This window comes from Poecilia formosa, unplaced genomic scaffold (assembly GCF_000485575.1).
Source record: "Poecilia formosa unplaced genomic scaffold, Poecilia_formosa-5.1.2 Scaffold7, whole genome shotgun sequence".
Taxonomy (NCBI): domain Eukaryota; kingdom Metazoa; phylum Chordata; class Actinopteri; order Cyprinodontiformes; family Poeciliidae; genus Poecilia; species Poecilia formosa.
Genome location: NW_006799946.1, coordinates 5,354,302 through 5,375,525, shown reverse-complemented (window position 1 = coordinate 5,375,525; position 21,224 = coordinate 5,354,302). Strand labels below are relative to the sequence as shown.

Sequence of the window (21,224 nt, the reverse complement as noted above, 5' to 3'; positions counted from 1 at the left end):
AGCCTGGGTTTATAAAACATAACAGGCAGGTGTCAGACAATCTTTTTATTTTTGGTTATGTTATCTTCATGCAAAGATGCATGACTCAATGAGGTAAAGGAGGCAGCATTCTGTTTTACCGTATTTTATTGCAGAAAGAGACTTCAGTGTCAAACTGGTGGAGCGACAGCAAGAGGATCCTGTCTGTATGAAGTCCTAGCGCAGGGGCTACACCCCTTACATCTAATTTTGTCAACAAGCTGGAAAATGTTGTGATCTATAAAAAAAAAAGAACATAGAGTGAAGAGGAGTCAAGAGTTTTTGTGAAGTCTAAAGGGAAGAGTGAAGTTGGAGATGAGATTTCAGCCTTACCTCCAGGAACTTGCTGGAGTCCTGGTTTGTGTTCAAACAAGCCCCCAGAAAATCTCGGAGCGAGTGGTGATGTTGCTGCTGGAAGTACAGTCTCTGAAGTTTCTCTTTGTCCTGATTAGATAAATCTGAGTATTTGAGCCTCACAACAGCATCGGGGGTGGCACAGTTTAACAACAAACTTTTCGCCAAGCTGAAGACCTCTTCCTCATTTTCTCTGGCAGACTTGACCTTTTCTGTCTCCATCAGCTCTTCATTTTCCAACATTTCTCTATCATCCCTAACTTCACTGGATTCATCATTCTTATCCATTTTTTCAGTTTCTTGCTCAATGTCCATTGCATCAACAAACTCGTTGGGCTCCGTCTCAGCCACTTGGTCCTGGTCATCTGGCTCAATTGTTTTTGGTTTGTCCTCTTCCTCCTGTTCTTCTCCCCTGTCAGAAACAGTTTGTTGTCTCTTTTCTAGTGCTTGCAACAAAGCACTGGCACATGCATCACCGTGGAAGCCAATGAAAATGTCAGAGGGCTTGAAATCATCATTGGCCTCTCCAGAGAATGCCTTTACCCACTCTCTCAGTTTGTTGAGAACGTGGTGCTGCCATGCCTCCAGATCGGTGCTCCGATCCACTCTGTGTTTTTCCAGCCTGTTGATGAGGGGAACTGGGAAATACTCGTACACCTTCTTCTGGTCTTCCACCACAACCAACCGGAAGTTTGTATGAACACGGCATTTGACTCTGTGGGAGCCGAGACCCAGATCAACGTACTGTTGCTTACTGAGGTAAACGTAGTACTGGTTCAAGGCATCGTAAAGGCTTTCGTAGAGATTCTGCATGTTAAGGAGGACGACAGTTCTTCCGGTCTCCATGCAGGTTTTTACTCGGTTGACATTCCGGCATATTTGGGCGTATTCCTGGTCTTTTGGGAATCCTGAGCCAAAGATGATTTCGGGTGGTGGGTAGTCTCCTTTTGCAAAGACCTGTTGCTGAAGGATATGCAGAGCTGCATTGTTTGTGGTCAGCAACAAGAGATAGCGGCTCTCCTCTTTGGTCCCATGATCAAGATTCCTTAATATCATCTGCAAGGTTCTTGGTCTGGGAATTTCAGTCAGATCTTGCAGGACGTCTTGGAAAAATAGGACTGGGTCAAAGCCATCCGGCTGTCCACTGAAGTTACGTAGGATGACCTCTACAAGTTGCTCACCATTTGGCTCTTGTTGTGTGGCCTTGACTGCAGCAAACAGCATTTTTACCAGGCTATAGTAATCCCTCAGGCCAAAGAACTGATTCTTTGAGGTCTCATTGCAGATATTTAAGAAGGCCTTGGCCAATGATGGGAAGAGATGTTTTATTTTCAGAAGAATCTGCTTTGAAGATGAACAAATGCCACTGGCAGTCTCCACAAGTTCATCCTCACTTGGGTCCCACCTGGACACGAATATTCCTCGGTTCATCTTTGCTGGGTCAAGAGCCCAGTTGGAGATGCCAACAAACCCAACTTTCATGTGTGGATCTGGTTTGTCATTGTCAATGCATCCATCCTCCAGCAGTGGATGAAGTGTCTTTAGTGGCATCTGTGGAGAATCTTCTGCTAGTCCTATCTCATCTAACACCACCACTGACACATACTCCTCCATATTTTTGTCCTTTTGGAAACGAGCACAGTTCCTGAATGTTCCTATGATGCCTTCTGGACTTGAGTGGGGGCTGCATTGGAAAGAGACCATGTGGACTTGTTTCAGTTTCTTAAACAGCTTACAGTGGGAGTTCTGGCCCTGCATAGCATCAGCGACAACAGTTTTAGCAAGAGACTTGGAGCTGCCTGGTTTGCCGACCAGAAACAGTGGGATCCTCAGTTCTATGCAGACCACCATGAGAAACACATTCTCTTTGAGTGCAATGTTTTTGGCAATGGTCTCCCTTGTCTGAACATTCTGGAGGAAGAGGTCTTGACAGGATGAAATCTCCTCTTGCAACGCTGGAACACAGTTCACAGGTCTTGGAAAGTATTGGCAAATTTCTTTCAGGTAGTCCTCTTTGGCTACAAGAGATGGGTAGTAGCATACTCCAACAGCTAAGATCAAGCACTTCAGGGCTCTTTGATCATCACTGAGATTAGCTATGTTGGTGAAAATGTCTCGACTGTGTTGGTAAAACCAAACTAACACTTTCATGGACCTCTCTACATCTCTCAGACTTACAAAGCTACATTCATTTTTCCGACTTCTCATATATTTCTGGGAGGCAGCCAGTACATCTGAAATGATGCTGTTGCACGATGCTGGCAAACGGTGATCGGAAACTTTCTTCTGGACAATCTGTTTGATGTAGGAAAGCTCAGTTGAATCACTCAACTGGCCAAAGTCCCACACCAAAGACACCATACTTGGAGGCAGAGGGTGAACTCTGTACACCAGCTGCCTCAAAGGGACTTTGCCGAGTCGGTCTTCGGTTTCGTTTGCCTTCACTCGGTACCCCAGTCCTGCACGTTCCAAACGTTCCACCATTTCAGGTGAGTGTTTCCTGTACGGATTGCAGGCAGCTATTATTTTTAGGCCACTTTCTGGCCTCAGAGATTCTCCCTCCATTGTTTGATCACACAGGATTTCCTTGATGGCAAAAATGGCCTCTGTGGTGTTGGCTTCATCAAAGAACAAAATGGTATCAAGGTTGTGCTGCTGCTGATTTTTGTGGGCAAGAACCTCAGCCTCCCGCACCTTTCTATAAATCATTTCTGCTGTGGTTCCACCATGTACTTTAACAAGAACCATGTTCTCTATTGGTCTTTCCTCTCTTTGCAAAGTACAGAGGAAACGGACCAGTCTGGTTTTTCCACAGCCAGTCTCACCCATGATCACAACTGGGATGCCACATCGGAACCTCATGTGTATGGCCAACATCTTCATCACATTGTCTGCCGTGAGCTCGTAGGTTGGGTCTGGATCAAAGTTTCTGTCCATGATTCCTCTGGTTGCACCAACAACACAAGAAATCCTTTTGATTTTGTCTGACCGGGGCAGCTCGTCAAAGTCCTCGGTAAGCGAAATCCTTTGTCGTTGCAAGCCATTGAAAAGTTCCAGTGACATCACGTTCTCTATGAGAACCTCATTGCTGTGAGGATCAACTGCCCTGAGTGTCTTTCGCCTTTGACAGATCTGCACATTAAAGCCAAGGAAAGACATTGAGGAATGGTCAGAGTTGAAGAAAATGTACGGATGTGATTCATTCTCCCATCGCTTTCGAATCGACAGACGAGTAAGAAGGTCGTCTTCTTGATTGCTTTCGATGTGAAGAGAGGGGCTTTCATCAGATGTATTTAGAGACGGCGAGGCGAAATCTCTTGCCATGTGGATCATGAACTTCACAATGAAGTCCTTAAAGCCTGGCAGATGGTCAGCAAGGAAGTCTGGATCACAGAAAACAGAGACTTCACAGTCTTTCAGCTGCACATTGAGGAACCAGGAGAAGTTCTTCAGTTCACCCCAAGATGGATTTTCCATGCCACAGTGACGCAGCAAGAGACGAAGGCAGTCTCTGGGATCCCCAACTCTGGATCCTTTCTGATAGTTAAATCGATCCAGACGCTGATTCTGGGAGTAGAGTCTTAAGTATTGATAGGGCCTTTGAATTCCCTCGCTGGAAAATTCCTGTTCGTCTACAAGCGGATCAAATCTGTTTTGCCTCGGGCTGCCCAACAGCTGCATAACTTCTTTTGGAGCTTTGCAATGAATGGTGGGCAGAATTTCCAGAAGTCCGACCTTCATCTAAAGAATTAAATTGGTGACATAATTAATATGTAACATCCAATAGTCTATGTTAAAAGAAGAAAAACAATGAATAGATCTGAAAGATATATTTTGCAAATGAAACTGCAAGTTTGATTCTGTAATTATTAGAGATGTGCTGATCTGATATTAATATCTGTATTGGTTCCAAAATGGGAAAATAATTCTAGATCGGATTCTAGATTGAATATTGGCGACAATGTGTCCAATCTAATCCAAGGTGCATTCCTAGTAATTAAGTATCAGCATTTAATTTTATAGTCTATGACAGAAATGTTCTGCAGGAACATGCTTCAAATTGCATCTATTCCAAGATACCAAAAACAATTCCTACCTCTTTTGCCTGGTTTTGATGGTATGTGATTGCTTTCAAAACTTCCACTGTGATCAGATGAGCCTTATTCTTTCTCCACAACACGCCATGGCTGTCGCTCAAACAACCCAGAACCAACAGACGGAACAGAAGCTCCTCCAAACCTGAGCGAACCTGAACGGGGGAAAAAAGTCAGATTCCTGTGGGCTTTCAGCCAACAACGAAACGAGCTGTCCGACTGTGTAAAACATGGCTACTCACGCCAGCTGAGTCGATATGAAGGAGAACAGGGTCCTGCTCTCTGAGCTGGGACAGTCTCTCTGTCAGAGTGATAACCAACGAGTCAACGTCCACGCTCGCCTCGATCAGACGGATCCTCACATGTGTCGCTCTTGGAGATTTCTGCTGGAACTTCTCAAACAAACGCTTCACATAAAGGGACTTTCCTGTCATGTGGAAAATACTGATGTCAATATTTTATTTTTTATTAACCCTGTTAACTGAAGCTGTCTCACTGTTGGAAGCAGAAAGAAAACATTGCTCACCAACTGCAGGGCGTGAAGATGACACCATCCAGACAGAGAGCTGATCTGGAGAAACCAGAGCGACTGGGTCTTGGGACAAGGTGCTTAGGGTGAAGTGATGACGAAGGTACTTTCTAGCACTCTCCTCTCTTAGATTCACGCCAGTCTGAACTTTGTAGTTGCTGAAGTAAGACGGGACACATCTGTGCTGGTGCACAACAGGACTGACTATCACCAAACGATAATGCGGGCCGGCACTTCTCTCTAGACTTTCGTAGAGCTCCACCAAGGCTTCGCTGGCTTCATATCCCAACACACCAGGATTAACCAGAGAATAGATCTTCTCACATTTTTCTCTAGCGACTTGGCAGAGAGCTCTGCGCAGAAAGATCTCCACCTCTTCTCTGGTGGTTTGCTCCCTGCAGACCAGGACCTCGTCAGAAGACGGCAGAGGTTGCTCTGGACTCTCCATGTAAATAGACAGAGTGGTGGTGAAAACCTCAGCGCTCGGACAGAGGACAAGGTTCGGCTTCCCCACCTGGAGTCCCGGTGGGAGATTCCTGATCATGTGGAGCGGATTTGTCTCAGACAAGCACTCCAGGAGCTGAGCAAGGGTCAGGATGTCCAGGGACTCTTCAAGATACTGGGACATGTTTCCCTTGAACCGCCTCCAGAGGTTATCAAGCCTGCCCTCATTTACATCATCATCTTCTTCTTCATCTGTTGAAAACTGCATTAAATCATGATCCTCTCCCAGGTCTTCTTCTGCATGCTTGGATGCGGCTGCTGTGACGTCCATGACAGCTTCACAAATCTCCTCCTCATCGTCAGAGTCCTCATCATCCTGTGAGCTCATGCTCACTGCGTTATAGTAAGCAACCCTGACGTCATTCACCGTGCACTGAGGCTTTATGGGAAAAAGCAGGTGCCACAGCTGCTGAGGAACCGACGTCTGACGTTGACACACCTTGTGTATCCAGTGGCACAGGTACACCAGCTGCTCCGAGGTGAAGTGGTTCAACAAGCTGAACCTGGAACGCATCTCGCTGATGAAGGCGCACCACTCTTTGTGGCACGAATCCATCGACTGAGCCAGTTTCCGCAGCTGCTCTGTCACCTCGCCGCTGTACAGCGTCTGCTCGCCGCTGAGGGACAGGAAGGTGATGCTGATGCACGGCTGCTGCTGTGGGCAGCAGTGGACCTCAGCAGACCAGTCCCTGAAGAGCATGTTGCCAGATGTTTGCATTTGCAGAAGGATCGATCCAACTCTCTGAACTCCCTGGAAAACCTGAAAAACACAACATCATGTGTGTAGAAACGTTGGAGAGACAATTTACATTTTCAAAAAGTAAGTAAAAGTAATATGGAAATAATTAGAGCTTAATTTTTCTTATCTTAATCTTGGAGGTGTCATAACATACACACATTTGATACTATAAGCAAACATGTTTTCTTTACGTTTCAATTTGTGGAACAAAAAAATTCAAATTTGCTTTTTGGGGGAAAATATTTAGAGTAACCAAGTGATGAATCAATGTGATGCACGTTTGCAGCTGATTAGTCATGATATGACTGAGCTGAACATGTTATGTTGGTCTGAACTAATTAAATCAAAATCGAATAATTAATTTAAAACAAGCAGAAAACGGATCAGAGTTTGTGTTTTGTGGGTTTTTATTCACTAATGAAGATCTAATTGTAACGCTAAAAGTCTCTTACCTCTGTGAATCTGTTGACCTGTTCTCTGCCATGTTCCCCTTTAGACGACATCAGCATTAGCTTGTTCTGAAGCTCCAGCAGATCTTCAAGCTTGTAGCTTTTCACCTCATTTCCTGCTTTTACTGTCACCAGAACCATATTTTGAAGACATCTCTGAAAATGGATAAAATCGGTTCAGAAAACGTCTCAAATCCAGCTCGAAAGTGTTTTAACGAGGACTGGCCCTTTACCTTCTCTGTTTTGTCTCTCGACCACCCAACGTGATAAACTCCATGCGTGTTGATGGAGGAAGCGAGCGAGAGCGAAGACTGCTCCACAGAGCCGTGCGTCTCCTTCAGAGCCTTCAGCCAGCTCAGCAGTCGAGTCGACTCTCTCTGAAAGACAAATTCAGAGCCGTCAACGTCACCGCTAACCCCGAACCTGAACTTAACCAGCCCGTGTCCAGTGCTGTGAAAAAGTTTCAAACCAACCCGATTTACATCCATCTTAAATCCGAGGAGCAAGACTTTTAAGGGAATGCTTAAAGAAGATTACATGAAAGGATTTCAAGCATTTTTTGTTTTGTTTAGTTTTTTAATCTCTGCAAAGTTGGCTGCTAGGTTGAGATGCTATGCTAGTTGTTTTCTTTAGCTCATTTTTCCAATCAAATGCTTTCAGAAAGATAATTTTAAGTAAGTATGATTCCTTTAACAGGGTTAGGATAAGCCTACACAAAACATGTTCATTACATTTTTGTACAAAATCCTTCTCGGATAATGAGAATTCAGTCTGCTCAGTTTGGGCTCCTTTCAGAATGAGCTGTTTTAGGGCCTTTTGTTACTTTAAATCCAAATAAGCTGCCACATTCCCCAACTCAATGCTAACACTCGCATTTGAAAATGGCTGCAAACAGATGTGCAATAAAACAACTGTACATCTTTGAAAATCAGCAAGTGGTTTCTGGATGGTAAGTCGACAACAAAACACTTGTCTTTTCCAGCAGCCATTGTACAAATCAGTTCAAAATAACCCTGGACCTCAGCTTTGGTTGCTAGGTGATGGGCAGGGCTTTGGAGGGGTTGCTAGGTAACAGCGCAGTGTCCGTCATATGTGACTTAACAATTTGAAAGTTTTTAAAACGGCTCATTTCCCAGACACCAAACAACATGAACTTATTACCAGAAAACAATCGGGTGTTTTTTGTTTGTTTCTTTTAGTTGTTTGTGAAACAATGAGAATTTTGCACAATGGACCCCTTTAGAAAAACAGCAGACTTTACAAATTGCTAAAGAAAGTTCATGTCTGTGAAGTGAAAATCTAACAGGGTTTGGATCAAGAAGTGTCTTGGTCAGAAAAAGTATCTCAGTACCAGCTTGTCAGGGAGCTTCTCGTCTCTGCTCTGGGCGTCCCACACCTGCTGAGCACACATCATGAACTCCTGGAAGCCGGTCTCACGGGAGAGGGAGTAGAGCAGGGGGCCGTATCCCATCACCGCATCATGAAAGCAGGCCACCTGGTCAATCTCCGTATCGTTTTCTCCAGCAGATATCGAAGCTAGCTCGACATAAACTTTGACATCGCTCATCGCTGGAAAATGGACACAACGGAGAGAAGCACCACTTATAGTTGCTTCTTGCAGGGTTAGTCTGAAAAATGTACGAAATTGTGTTTGTTATGGGGTCGACCTACTTCTGAGGTTCTCTCTGACCCAGCTGATCAGAGGTTGGCTTTTCAGAAACTCTTCCAAACACGCAGTGTGTTCCCTGGAGACGGCGGAGAGCTGCTGCCTGGCATGAAACATGTCATCAGTGAGAGACCCCAGGACCCGCTGCTTAAAGCTGTCTTCATCCTGAAGAGGAGACAACGATGAAAACGAGTCACTTAACTGCAAACCTCCATCTGTTGAATAAAAAAACTATACAAAATTACCATGGCTGACTTCACTTTTTATTGTAACAGATAGTTGTAAAACACTAAAAGCAAACCATACACACCAAATAAGGCCTTGCGTGTACATTTTCATTAAACATTAAAATCATTAATCATTAAAAACGTCACAGTGGAGTCAATATATTTTTCTAGGATAAATGACGACAAAAACAGCTTAGCCTTAAATAACCATAAAAAACTTTCACTAATACTCAGGATTTCAAAACATGATCCCAAATGTAAAAGATAACAAATCTATTTTACAAGGTTCGTACACATTCTTATACAAGAATGTGTACGAACCAGACCAAAAAAAAATAAAAAATCAACAAAGCAAATTCACAGTTAAATTTCATGTGGAGCATTTAGATTGTTACCAGTTGCCTGAGGGACCTAATTTCGCTGAAGTTTCCAGAAAGCCCCATCCTCTCAGCGATTCTCAGGACCGCGCTGGCTGCAGCCGCTGCATCGTGCAGCTGTCTGTACTCCTGGATTTGACGCAGCCTCGTCTGAACCCAGTCCTTCTCAGCCGTCACTCCTCCTGGCGTGCAAATGACCTCTGACATGAGATCTAGCTCCTTCTCCAGCAGCTTTCCATCCCCCTCATCACCGGAGTCCTCTAGCATCTGGTCGAGCTTCCTGAACCTGATGTTTGCCTCAGCGATGCTGACTCCAAGGTGTGAGAACTCCTCCAGCAGGGGCGTCCAGATGCTCTCCGAGATCTGACTTAGAGTCAGCTGAACAGGAGGCGAGGCGGGGAATTTCGATGCTGCAACGGATGCTGCTTGTTTGACCCACGAGGAGAGAATCAGGTTGCTGTGATGCAGTCTGTGCATCTCTGAGGACATTTTCAAGACATTCATACTGATTTTGTACCACAGGACTGGAGGAGGACCAGTCTTCTGCAGCCTTTTTTCTGCATCAACGGCCTGAACAAGCACCAGTTTGTTCAGACTCACAGCATGGAGATCTGCGCTGTGCTGCGCTTCGAGAGTCAACACCTCAGGAACTGATGAATTACAAAAAAAACACAATGTCAAAAGTTTAATTAAAGATGACAACAATAACATACGAATGGTGAGTCTGATATACTGACCCGTGATGCTTTCCGTAACCTTCGCCAACATCTTTATCAGTGTATCTATCTCCTGTTTGCGCTGCATGAAAGCATTCAGGTCCTTCTCTCTCTGAGTCAAAACAACGTCAGCGTCCGCAGGAGCCGTCTCAGACTTGGTGTTCTTCTTGTCTGCGGACAAGATTTTTCCTGAATTAATATTCTGTGTGGGTGAAACTTTAACTTACCATTTACTGACAAACGCTTACATTGCTGGTAAAGTTGCTTGAACTGCTCTCGGTATTTCAGACACGTCTGTAAGTGTCCCAGGGACACGCTTCCTTCAAGCAAGGACGCCACCAGAAGACGGACAGCTTCCACACAGCTGTGGACAACCTGTCCTGCTGTGTCGTCCACCTGGACTGATGTCCAAGTGCCTTAGAAACAAAACGACAAGGCTACTGTAAAAAACATGATCGACACAGAGCATAAAAGTTTAACACAAAGAGAAGAAAATGCAAAGTAAATGTCCCACAGTTAGAGAGCAGGAAGTTCACAGCTGACTGAGGTTCCAGCAGCTGGACCGCCATGTTGTCTCTGAACCGGGCTGCAGACTCGACCACAACAGCAGAAGTGACTTTAGGAGGAAGATCTTTCACCTTCGAGGTCAGACTTCTCATCAAGTCTCCTTCCTTTCCTCTCTGTGATCAGAATGAATATGACTTGAGCACTGTTAAAGGTGCAGTGTCTAAATTTTAGAATAAACATGTTTTTTTTTGCATATTTGTTAAAACTGTCACTTTGTTGTGAGCTTCTCTTCCTCCCTCTGCTCCCAGTATGCAGAAATACACCGCTTGATCAAAAGCAACCAATCAGAGCCAGCAGGAGCTTCTTAGCGCTGTCAATCATGTTTGTGTACACAACACTCACACTCTCCCTTTTGCTCTTTGCTACACTACAGCTGGTTCACCATAAAAGAGCCTGCAATGAACGCTAAGGCTAGTTAGCGTAGCCAATGATGACGGTGGATTAACAGTTTTTCTGGAAGTTGTTTCTCCACCATTAGCACACTTAGCAGCATGTACACGAGGTTAATTGACAGAGCTAAGACCCTCCTCCTGCCTCTGATTGGTTGTTTCTGAGAAGGAGTGGTGTGTTTCTGCACATCACTGTAGCAGCTCAGGTTGATCTTTTCACAAATTATCTGTCTTATATCATACTTTTACGAAACAGTGGCAGTTTTAACAAATATGTAAAAAACTGATTTTTTAAATAAACGTTACGCACTACGGTTTTAAATAGTGTTACATAAACAAACAATCACTGTGTGCAGGGTAGATGTAAATGTCTAAAGGCCCCAACACACCGGGCCTATGGTCTGTTTCACTTTCTGGCTTCAGGTGGAAGATTATGGATAATAAAACAAGAACAAACAGTTTTAAATACAGTTTTCACCCAAATAAAGTTACAGAACAGAAAAACTGGCTGTTCTCTAATTTAGTGGGAATTAGGCAGCAAGCAAGAACTGTTGGGATGTGTGAGTGCCCCTTATATTCTAATTTTACTGGTAATTATTTGCCTGTATTATATAACTTTTAAAAGACAACATTCTGCTCTACTTCATTCAATATTTCTGTTATTTTCCAAAGAAAAACAGAGATTTGCCGCTCCACAAACTGAATAAATCACGATTGATCTCCATCCAGTTCCACACCTGACAGATGGTCTTGACGGCCGAGTGAAACATCTCGTGGAAACAGTTCTGGACAACATGGTGGCTTCTGCCCAAAGCAGCCGCTGGTGAATCCAGGCACCAGATCAGCACTTTATCCTCATCACTGACCTGCACAGAGAGACGTCTCAGGTGAGCAAATTGTTCTCATTTTAGATAGTAAAGAGCATTTTTTCCCCCTTTGGACATGCTTACCTCATTTATCCTCTTCTTCAGATCTTTCTGAAGCCGTGTCGCCCAGCTGGAGGAAACGTCTTCAGAAAGCCATTCGACCTTCAGCAGCGCGTCCCACAGCTGCTCAATTAGCACAGAAACGATGGTTCAGATGAACAAAAACAGGCTCAGCAACGTGACAATGAGTTTACTCTAAACATTAAACTGCCTGAAAGCAGTTAAGTATGATGTAGTATTTTTACCCATTAATTTTATTTTGTCATAGAAATAAACGCAGCTAAACGTTTTATTTTATTTACTTTTTACAGTTGTTTAATGTTTAACTGGTGAGGTTATAATTATCTTACTAATAAAGTGTTGTCCTGTATATTGGACTAGCTGCTTGGTAACTTCCAGACCCAGTTTCTGGCTGTGGTTTTCCATTAAAAAAGAAGAAAAATAATTACATTTATTTATGTGGAATGGATATTGGATAATGGAAAAGTACTGAAAATGTTTTGATTTAGTAAAGATTATATTTTCAAGTGTACAACAGAAATAAAATGAGCTAAAATCAGACCTTTAAAGTTGTCAATGCGATCAATATCCTGTCATTACTTTTAGCTGTTATAAACGTCTGAGTTTTCTACATTTATTGATTTTCAGGTGTGCTTTTGAGAATAGCCTGAAGTTCCATTTTTAAATTATCCAGAAAGCATGAGCATAAGAAAAAAAGTATTTTGTTTGCTCATTTTAAAAAGAAGGAGCAGGTGCTTCACAAAGCAGTCGACTATATCTGATCAGTGCCAATTTTCAGTCTTTTAATATTCTAATTTCTAAATATTTAATTATAACAAAATAATATATTAGTATTGTAGTTTTTACCAGCTACATACCTCAATTTCTTTTGGATAGATGAGTGTTTTTCCAGATACAAGTGGTTTCTGCAGCAGTTCATCTCTCCACTCACTGATCCGCTGCTGCACAGCAAACAGCTTCTCCACAACTTTCTGCCTGGACGCCTCTTCACCTTCCTCAGACTAAACCCAAACACAAAGGGAATTAATCACAGTTAGAAGATTGGCACTTAGGAGGAAATACAAGTAAAAGATGGATACCTCTCCTCTCAGCTTCATCTCGAGTATCTCAGCCAGTTTCAATACCAGCTGGAGGGACAGAACCACCGTTTGGTACCATGAAATAATCCGGGCGATATCACATGTGTACTTCAACACACTGATGCTGCTCTCAAGCGCTGACTGCAGGCTCCCAGATTTAGCCAGTCTAATAACAAAAACAAAAATAAATTTACACACAGTCCAGGGTTATAAAACCTGAGGGTCTGATGAATATTTATGTACCTGTCCTTCTGTTTATCTGCCTCCATCAGGATGTGCCTCAAAGATTTATCAGCCAGCTGCATGCAGAGAAGATTATCAAGCAAGTATTAGAACTATACAATTTCACCATCAAGGCTCAAATTTAATATTTTCTAACCCTCACATTTGCTTCACATTGTTTGAGATCCATTTTCTTTCGCAGCCGGTACAACAGACTCTGGATCAGGTGTTCTGCTCTGACTCCGGTCAGGTGGGAAAATTCAGGAAGATCATCAAACGGGATCAGAGCCAACCAGCTCGTCAAGAGCAGAGGCATCTCTGCTGCAGCTGCTGGCAAGTTTTTCTGGATCAATGAGAGCATCGTCCTGCAACAGAGCAAGACATGTCAAAACAGATCAAGAAAAGAAATACAGTCAACGTGGGTCTGACAAAAGGACTCACCTCCTTTTGTCAGAGTGGAACTGGACATTTTCTCTGAATCTGATAAAGCCGACGTCTTTAAGTCCTGACCAGTCGTCCTCTTCAACATTTGGACCCACTTTAGTGGCATCAGCTCCCGGCTGTCTGAGCCTGAAGAGCAGAGGAGGGAGAAGGACGAGCTCCGCCACAGCCCCCTGGGCACACAGGTTCATCAGACCTATCACCGTGCTGAGAGACGAAATAATCGGATAAACAAAATTAGTTCACTAATTAATAAAGTAAAATAGTAATATTTACAAACTCTCCAAAAGTGCAAAAAGAAAAATATTACTGCCTTCCAAAAGTTGAAATAGTACAAAAACAAAACTTACTACTGAGGATCTCCTAGTGAAGCGCTCAGCTCCTCCAGGTTCTTCGTGTCCATCGCGGCCTCTGAGGTCACCAGAAGACACAACTCGGCCCAGCCTTTCACTCCGAGGTTGATGTTACAGTATCTTGTGATCATGAACACAGACACACCCAGAACCAGAGGACTGGAGCTCCTGCATTTTTCTGGCAATTTCTCCTTTGGCTCTCCTTTTAAAATTTGCACCAAAGTCTCTGAAATCAGCTCTGATGCCTGCAGATACAAACGTTTGTTACTGATGGCATGTTAGAAGGACAAGCTATAATATTTTAGGCTTTTTTCTGCAGAGCTGACCTTAACTAAAGGCGGTCTGGAACAGTCCAGGTATGAAATTCGACCATGAGCTGAACTGAAACTCCATGTAAAATGCATCAACTGATCAGACAATGTCTTAGTGCTTTCTTTGTCTGATGGAGTCCATTTCTGGAAGATGCGGTTCAGAAGAGTTGATGCTGAAGTTTGCCACAAGTTGGAAATTTCATCGCCTCTTGATTTCTTCAAACCAACATACTGTAGTCCAGTTTTAAAAAAATTCTGTCCATCATTGCGGCAGATGAAGCCTTCATAAAGGTGCAGCTCTAGGTAAACACACATAGATCTGTCATTAGTTTATATGAATCCACTAAAACCAACATGAAGGATTTATTTTGGTTACATCAGGTTTTGTGTTTACCTTTTATTCTTGTGTCCACTGGAATTTGAAAAGATCGATAGGCTGCTCCAATAACTTCCTTGCTTCGCTGCTTAACACCGTACCAGTATGTCAGCTGATAGCCTCTGGTGAATTTACTTTCTTCAACAGAGAGCTGTGCTTCTACCAGGTAGCCTCCCTGCTTCAAGCCACTGAACATAAGACATTTAGGTTTCAGTTCAAGTTGTAATCCAAAACACTGGCATCAAGCAGTATTATTACATTTTTGCAAGTACTTGGTTTGGAATAAAAATAATAATTTATCCTCAAATTATTTATCTTTGATTTGACCAAACCAGCAAAGAAACTAAAGATTTAAAAACAGTCCATTCAAAAAATGTTTTTTGATTTTTTTAAATCTACAAGATGAATATTTTTCAAGGAACAAAAGAAAGACTTGGTTTCCTAAAGCACAACGATTTTTTTACCTGGTGGCTTTTAAATATGCAAGGTGATTGGCACGTGGTTTACAGAACAGAGAAGTGAAAAGCAGAAAGGCTGGTCAGATAGGATGGTAGTAGATGGTAGTAGAGTCATGTTTTCATATGGTTCACCACAAGTTAACAAACATTATCCAAACTGTACCATGCTGATTTTGTGTAAATTGCACGTTTTTTGTAAAATTCTTGAAGTGATTTTGATTGAAAGGCAGTTATGTGCTCCTTAGGAGAGTTGTTTTGCTTCTATTGACCCAAAATGGCCTACACTATAGTCTGTTTCCTGCTTTTGGTCTCTGGTCCTCTTGCGTTCACATATGCATTCAAACTCGAGTTCACTTCAAGTGAACTGAGGCCTAGGTTTTTAGGCGGACCAGAGTTTGTTTTTTTGGTCTGCATTCGAGTTTGATTTTGCATTCACACCCCCCCCCAAACAAACCGTACCATTTAGAGTCAAACACACTAGAGTTTGATTAAGATGGATTAAACAAAGCTGATGTGAATGTACCCTCAAGCTAAGAGGTTTATGTAAACTTTTTTAGTAAACTTTGTTTTGTTTTGGCAAACTTTAGCATTTTGCCAAACAAACTTACAAAGCTAAAAAGATTATAAGGTGCAGATTAGCATTTTAAAAATAAAAAAAATCAGCAACTGTTGTAAATGTTACTGTTCATTAATAATGGATCAAAGTCAGAGGTATGAAGTAAGTGGGTCTGAGCATCACTGAGAATAATACTCACACAAAATATGTTATTTTAAAGGGCAGAGGTTCTAATGTTGTTTCTTCAAACATCATTAGGAGTGTGTCATATTCTTGGTTGAATCTGAACTTCTTGTCCAGAACAGCGTAGATGTGCAGTGTGAACATGGGAGCTCCAGGAGGAGGCCTGACTGGGCTCCTATCCCTGTGAAGAAAAAAATATTTTTAATTTTTTAGGCTCAGCATCAAAAACGAACAAAGCTGCTGAATTCAGCCTCACCTTGTGCTTAGAGGTTGGTCAGCAGCTTTTTTTGAGGCTGTCAAACTGGACTGTTTCTCTCCTCCTGCCCCAGAGACGGCTGTGGCGTATGACTTTGGTTGGCCGTCTTTAACAGACTGAGATGTTGCTGCTTCAGCAGAAGATCCTCCAGGTTGATCGTTCTCATTTTTAGCCATTGATTCTGTTGTGCTGCCTTTCACTGGTTCGTCTTTTGGCCCCGGAGTAGCGCTGCTTTGCTGCAGCTCGGTTCCAGCCTCTGCCGGACCAGCGGTGACCGGTTGAATTTCTTTACGCTGTGTGCCATCTTGCTTTGGATCGAGGAAGTCTGTCTGCGTTTCCTGGCTCTTCTGAAACACAACTGCAGTCTGTGTGAATCTATCTCTGCCTTTATGCTTCTTTGTTTGTGTCTGAGCTTCAACCATCTGAACATCTTTCTGGGATTTTTCAGCATTTTCTTCTTCTTGTAAGTTTTGTCCAGCCTGGAGAGACTGTTCTTTGACAAACAAGCCTTCCTCAGTTTGGGTACTTGTGGTCTCACCTCCCTTATTCTCATCTTTTTCTGTGCTTTCGCTTTTCACATCTGAGATGCTCTTTTTTCTCCCCTGGGGTTTTTCAACATTTTCTTCTTTTGGCAGGCTTTCCCCAGCCTGGAGAGACTGTTCTTTCACAGTCAAGCCTTCCTCGGTTTGGCTACTTGTGTTCTCAACAACCTCATTCTCATCTTTTTCTGCAATTTCACATTTTAAATTTGAGGCTGTCTTTTTTCTCCTCTGATGTCTTCTTTGTCTTCTTTTCTTTTCCTGAATATTCTTGGTGGGATTTACAGATTCGTGTTGCTGAAATATACATTTACATGGTTTTAAATAGTTCTCATATGCAGAAAACTAACAGAATAAAAACATATTGCATCTGCAGTTCTACCTCAGTTCTCCTTCGGGGTCTTTTGGTTGCAACATTATCATTTTTCCTGGATTTCTCCTCTGATTCAGCGGTGCTGTGGAGGTTTGCTGCCCCGTCCGCCATCTGTGGGGACGACTTTCCACGGACAGCCTCCCTTACTCTGATATCTACAGCATAGCAAAGGTAAAATGTTTCTATTTATTCATTATGGGTATGAAAATTACATTATTTTTGTTCCTTTATTAATACATTGGAACCATCCTTTTCCAGACTCTTTTAAATATGACTTCAACAAGCAGCTACCCACATTGACCAGAGAAATACCTTCTGGAGAAAATCTGCTCAGACGAGTTGGACAATGTTTGAATTGAGGAGGCTTTTAAACCTATCAAGCCTGATTTATGATGGAAGCTTTTTGATGATGGCCAATTTGTGGTGGCATGACTTGCAAGTGCAATTATAATCCTACAGGGAAATAAATGAAATTCATAATAATTTAAACCTAATTACTGTTTCTGATGTTGACTTCAGTTCACCGCAGTATTAAAAGTAGATTTATTACTTTACTAAAGGTCAGAAAAGTTAATAACAAATGTGTACATGTATGGTGAACTGTGATTCTGAATAAACTGTAATAAGATAATTTGGTTTTTAGGTTAGAGATTTAAGTCGTAATTCAAAGTATTTGACAAACTCCGTCACAGCTTTAAATGGAAAATGTTTAAGACTTATTTTCCACCTACAATTAATGATAACCTGCTTCATTTGAATAAAAGAAATAATAGATGACAATAAATTATTCCTACTCATGCATTTACAGCGATATTACGAGTATTGAACCGCTTATAGGAAAACTACAAAAACTCCAGATTTTAAAGTTTGTTGTTTAAGCTAGCTAATTTATGCTAGTGTTGACTTTTCGTGACAATGGTACTTTTAAACACAAACTGACTTAGGATGCTTATCATCTATGCCGTCTATCGTTTTATTAGTAATACAGCCAAATCTGAGACAAAATAAAAACTATATCAGATTTAAAGTCATATTTTGCTTACCTGTGCGTCTGTCAGCCTGCAGGTCGAGTATCAACAGAAATGCTCTGTGATCGTTTATTACAGACGCTAAAGTCAAGGGAGGGACGGTCCGCAAATGTGTCGTGTGTCCCACAAACGGGTCGTTTTCTCTACCCGTCACTTAATAAGTTTACTTCAGATAAACTAGCTTAATATAACAACACTTGTTTACAACAAATAATACTAGTATATAGAAAAATTGGGCGATAATGCATAGCTTTACGTGTTCTTCTGGTCCTATTTGATAGATAATTTTCTGACAGTCCCTAGAACACTTGAACGTCCCTTCAGTTTCGTTTCTGCTTTGGTCACATCGAAGAAGAAACTTACGCTGTTTTGAAGTTTTCAATTTTTGCAAGAGAAACTGGTAAATTACCAGCTATCTTGCTTTACGGCATTGTCTATCAGTTTTAGATTTTAAAACGTTTCTATTCAAGTCGGATACAAATACAATTTAGAAAATTCTTAAAGAAAAAATATCAGAAACTAATATATTTATTAACCAAAACAGACGTCTGGGAATAGCCAGTTTACAGCTTCTTAAAAGCATGCAATTGTTCCCAAATGTTATAAGAAAATGAAACAAAAATCCACAGAAAAAAGCTATATGCCTTAAAAAACAAACAAACATTTTTAATGACTCTCAAAGATAAACAAAACAAGAGGAAAGTATCACATATTCCTCGAAGTAGGGGAACATAATCTATCAAGAAAATAAGTAAATAATGTACTCAAAAGAAAGAAAAAATCAAAATAAATCAACATAAATCCACAGTGTTAAAGTTTTTAATCTTATATCCAAGTATAATTTGGCAATAATTCTAAATTTAAATTTATGCTGCATTTATGACACTCTATAAAATCATATAAGGTCACAAATTCTAAACAGTCTAATAAAACAGAAGAAGCGATTATTTAACTTTTTGTGGGGAAGAAATTGCAACACAACATAATTTATCCCCCATAACTTGTGTTAGATGACAGTCTTTTCACATCAGATACACATGTTAATAATATTGCTCATTTTGAAGTTTATCCTCCAGACTGTGGATTTCAGAGTGATCACTGTGGTGAGATCTTAAGAGCAGTCTGAGCACTTTTGAAAAAAGATAATATAAACTTACGAGTCTGAATTTAGTCTGTTCAAAACATCTGCCAACTTCTCTAAGTCTGGTCACAGAGGCAAGTTCATCCAGAAAGCAGACCACAAGATGCTAAAGGAAGTAAACTCTCATGTCAGATGATATGAAAGTGACTGTACAAGAAACCTCTACTCTCAAAGAAAAACACAATAACCTGACTGAAGTTTGCAAGACAGAAAGCAGACATCACGACCAGAATATACTCTTTGGCCAGGTGGATGTAAAATTTAATTTTTGGGACACCAGAACAGACGCCATGTCTGATGTACTCTAATTACAGCGTTTAGAAAAACAACCTCCTACCAGCTGTGAAGCAGGCGGTGGTGTCGTGGTTTGGAGATGTTTCTCTGCAGTGCATTACCAACTCACCATCTGAATGAATTCTACCATGAATCAGGGGACGAAGATAATATGAGAGGAAAGAACAAATTAAAAAAGACGGATGACTTGAAACCTCCAAACATCTCGGAGCTGATGATGAGGAGCGGGGTAAACTTTCCTCAGAGCTCAATAAATTTCACTCAAAGGGAGTAAGACTAGGGTGAAGTTTGCAGTTCACCTGTAATAAAATCATATAAAAAATAAAATTACAGATCAATCTGTGAATATTTGTTTATAAAGGACAGAATAATTAAGGCAACACAGACGCAAAGCCGCAAAGACTCTACAAAAACTTTCTCATTGGTAAACTACACCTCTGAAGTGAACATTTTGATGTCATCATTGGGGTGAGCCAACGGGTTTCTGGATTCTGCGAACTACGACCCTGCTCCTCCTCCCTGCGGGTCGGCCTGATCCTTTTGCTGCACCCGCCTCTCTTGTCCACCATCTGGGCGTTTGCAGATCTTTGCTTTGTGCTGCAGGTTTCCTTCCGGACCGAGCACCGTCCACAAAAGCCTCGACGTCTTCGAACCTGGCAGTGAGCTCGACGAGACGCTCCTTCAGGGAGTTGAACTCTTTGTAGAGATCTCCCAGAGCTTCTGACAGTGGCTGGATCCTGCAGGAATGCAAACAGATTTATCCCTCTGGACACAATTAAAGTAAAATCTACCTCCGCTTAGAGATTACAAACAAATGAACAGACCAGTAAAATATAGCCGAGTTAAACTTAAACAGACAGCTATAAAATATTTGGCAGATTTTCCCACACATTGCTGCCAAAACATTACAACCCAAAAGAGTGGATCTCTACATTTGAACTCTGGCAGTGGGTGAACGTTATGGTTTAAAGAGGGAACAGATCCCAGATGGTTTTCTTAGAAATTTGGAACTTTTCTTTGGATTTCAGCTTTTGTGTTAAATGTCAGACCTAATTTTAAAAAAATCTATTTACAGTAGATGAAGAGTTTGTGACAAAAAACTGCCAAGACTAAAAGATAAATGATCCCACAGCAGATCATCAGCTGCGTGTGGGAACTAAATCCTACCTTCTATCCATCAAATTGTCATTTTACAGAGATTCAGCAAAAGGAACAAGTTAATAATTGTGTTAGCTTGATATTCATAAAAATATTAATATTTAAATCATGTATCAGAGTTTGGTAGATAACAAACCAGGTACATAATTAAAAAGATATTTTGAAAAGCAACTTAAAGCCCCTCAGAAAGCTTGGAGAACTTTTGATCAAAACTAAAAGATCAGAAGAAAATATGCTTGTTTGGAAGGAAAATACTGATAAACAAGAACTGAACTTGAAGTAGGCACAAAGCCTGGAGCTTCCTGACCTTCCATAGTCGGGCAGCACAGTGTTGTGGTCATGCAGCAGCAGATCTTTGACCTGCGTCATGATGGCGTATTTCCAGTTGTCTAGAACCAGCGTGAGGTTTGCACATCCTTTGCTGTTCATCTTCTCAGCTGCCGGTCAGGAAATCAAATAGACAAATTTCATTGAACTGTTTGTGTTAATGTGTCAGAAATAAAACTCAAATAGCAGAAATGTTCTGAATGTTTTTAAAGTTTCTATTTTATTTTTATTTTTTTTTACAAGATCCAAGTAGAGTAGCAGCAGTTTTATACATTATTCAAAAACTCTGAAATACAGTTAAACTTGTCTACAAACATATGTTTTACTTACTAATTTATTATTATAAATATGTCGCGGAAAACTGTCTTATGTTCATCTCAAGATAAAACGTTTGTAACTTGCATTAGATTCTCCCAAAATGCACTTCAAAACTATTTGCATAATAATAATAAAACATAAAAGAAAACAATAGAAGCAGAATAAAGTAAAAAATAAAACAAAAATAACAACAAATGACCAACTCATGCTGTCAGCCACTGGGAGTGTTTTTAAA

At 41.4% G+C, this 21,224-nt stretch overlaps 1 protein-coding gene across 1 annotated transcript in view; it reads right to left on the bottom strand.

Annotated features, from left to right (window-relative positions):
* rnf213b (ring finger protein 213b) overlaps window positions 1–17,828 on the bottom strand; it is a 36,605-nt gene extending 18,777 nt beyond the window's left edge. Inside the window, exons 1-27 of the mRNA XM_016661168.1 lie at window positions 17,767–17,828; window positions 16,733–16,878; window positions 15,812–16,647; window positions 15,572–15,736; window positions 14,377–14,546; window positions 13,998–14,281; window positions 13,669–13,916; window positions 13,319–13,525; window positions 13,035–13,242; window positions 12,899–12,954; window positions 12,656–12,821; window positions 12,434–12,577; window positions 11,580–11,678; window positions 11,367–11,495; window positions 10,188–10,353; window positions 9,922–10,089; window positions 9,695–9,844; window positions 8,976–9,607; window positions 8,359–8,518; window positions 8,039–8,256; window positions 6,921–7,064; window positions 6,691–6,843; window positions 4,993–6,259; window positions 4,709–4,893; window positions 4,469–4,621; window positions 352–4,113; window positions 120–256 (exon numbers count right to left, since the gene is read on the bottom strand). Of these exons, the coding sequence (XP_016516654.1) occupies window positions 120–256; window positions 352–4,113; window positions 4,469–4,621; window positions 4,709–4,893; window positions 4,993–6,259; window positions 6,691–6,843; window positions 6,921–7,064; window positions 8,039–8,256; window positions 8,359–8,518; window positions 8,976–9,607; window positions 9,695–9,844; window positions 9,922–10,089; window positions 10,188–10,353; window positions 11,367–11,495; window positions 11,580–11,678; window positions 12,434–12,577; window positions 12,656–12,821; window positions 12,899–12,954; window positions 13,035–13,242; window positions 13,319–13,525; window positions 13,669–13,916; window positions 13,998–14,281; window positions 14,377–14,546; window positions 15,572–15,736; window positions 15,812–16,647; window positions 16,733–16,834 (10,109 nt within the window). The 5' untranslated portion in view covers window positions 16,835–16,878; window positions 17,767–17,828. The remainder of the gene's footprint in view (window positions 1–119; window positions 257–351; window positions 4,114–4,468; window positions 4,622–4,708; window positions 4,894–4,992; window positions 6,260–6,690; window positions 6,844–6,920; window positions 7,065–8,038; window positions 8,257–8,358; window positions 8,519–8,975; window positions 9,608–9,694; window positions 9,845–9,921; window positions 10,090–10,187; window positions 10,354–11,366; window positions 11,496–11,579; window positions 11,679–12,433; window positions 12,578–12,655; window positions 12,822–12,898; window positions 12,955–13,034; window positions 13,243–13,318; window positions 13,526–13,668; window positions 13,917–13,997; window positions 14,282–14,376; window positions 14,547–15,571; window positions 15,737–15,811; window positions 16,648–16,732; window positions 16,879–17,766) is intronic.
* Between the last annotated feature and the right edge of the window lie 3,396 nt (window positions 17,829–21,224).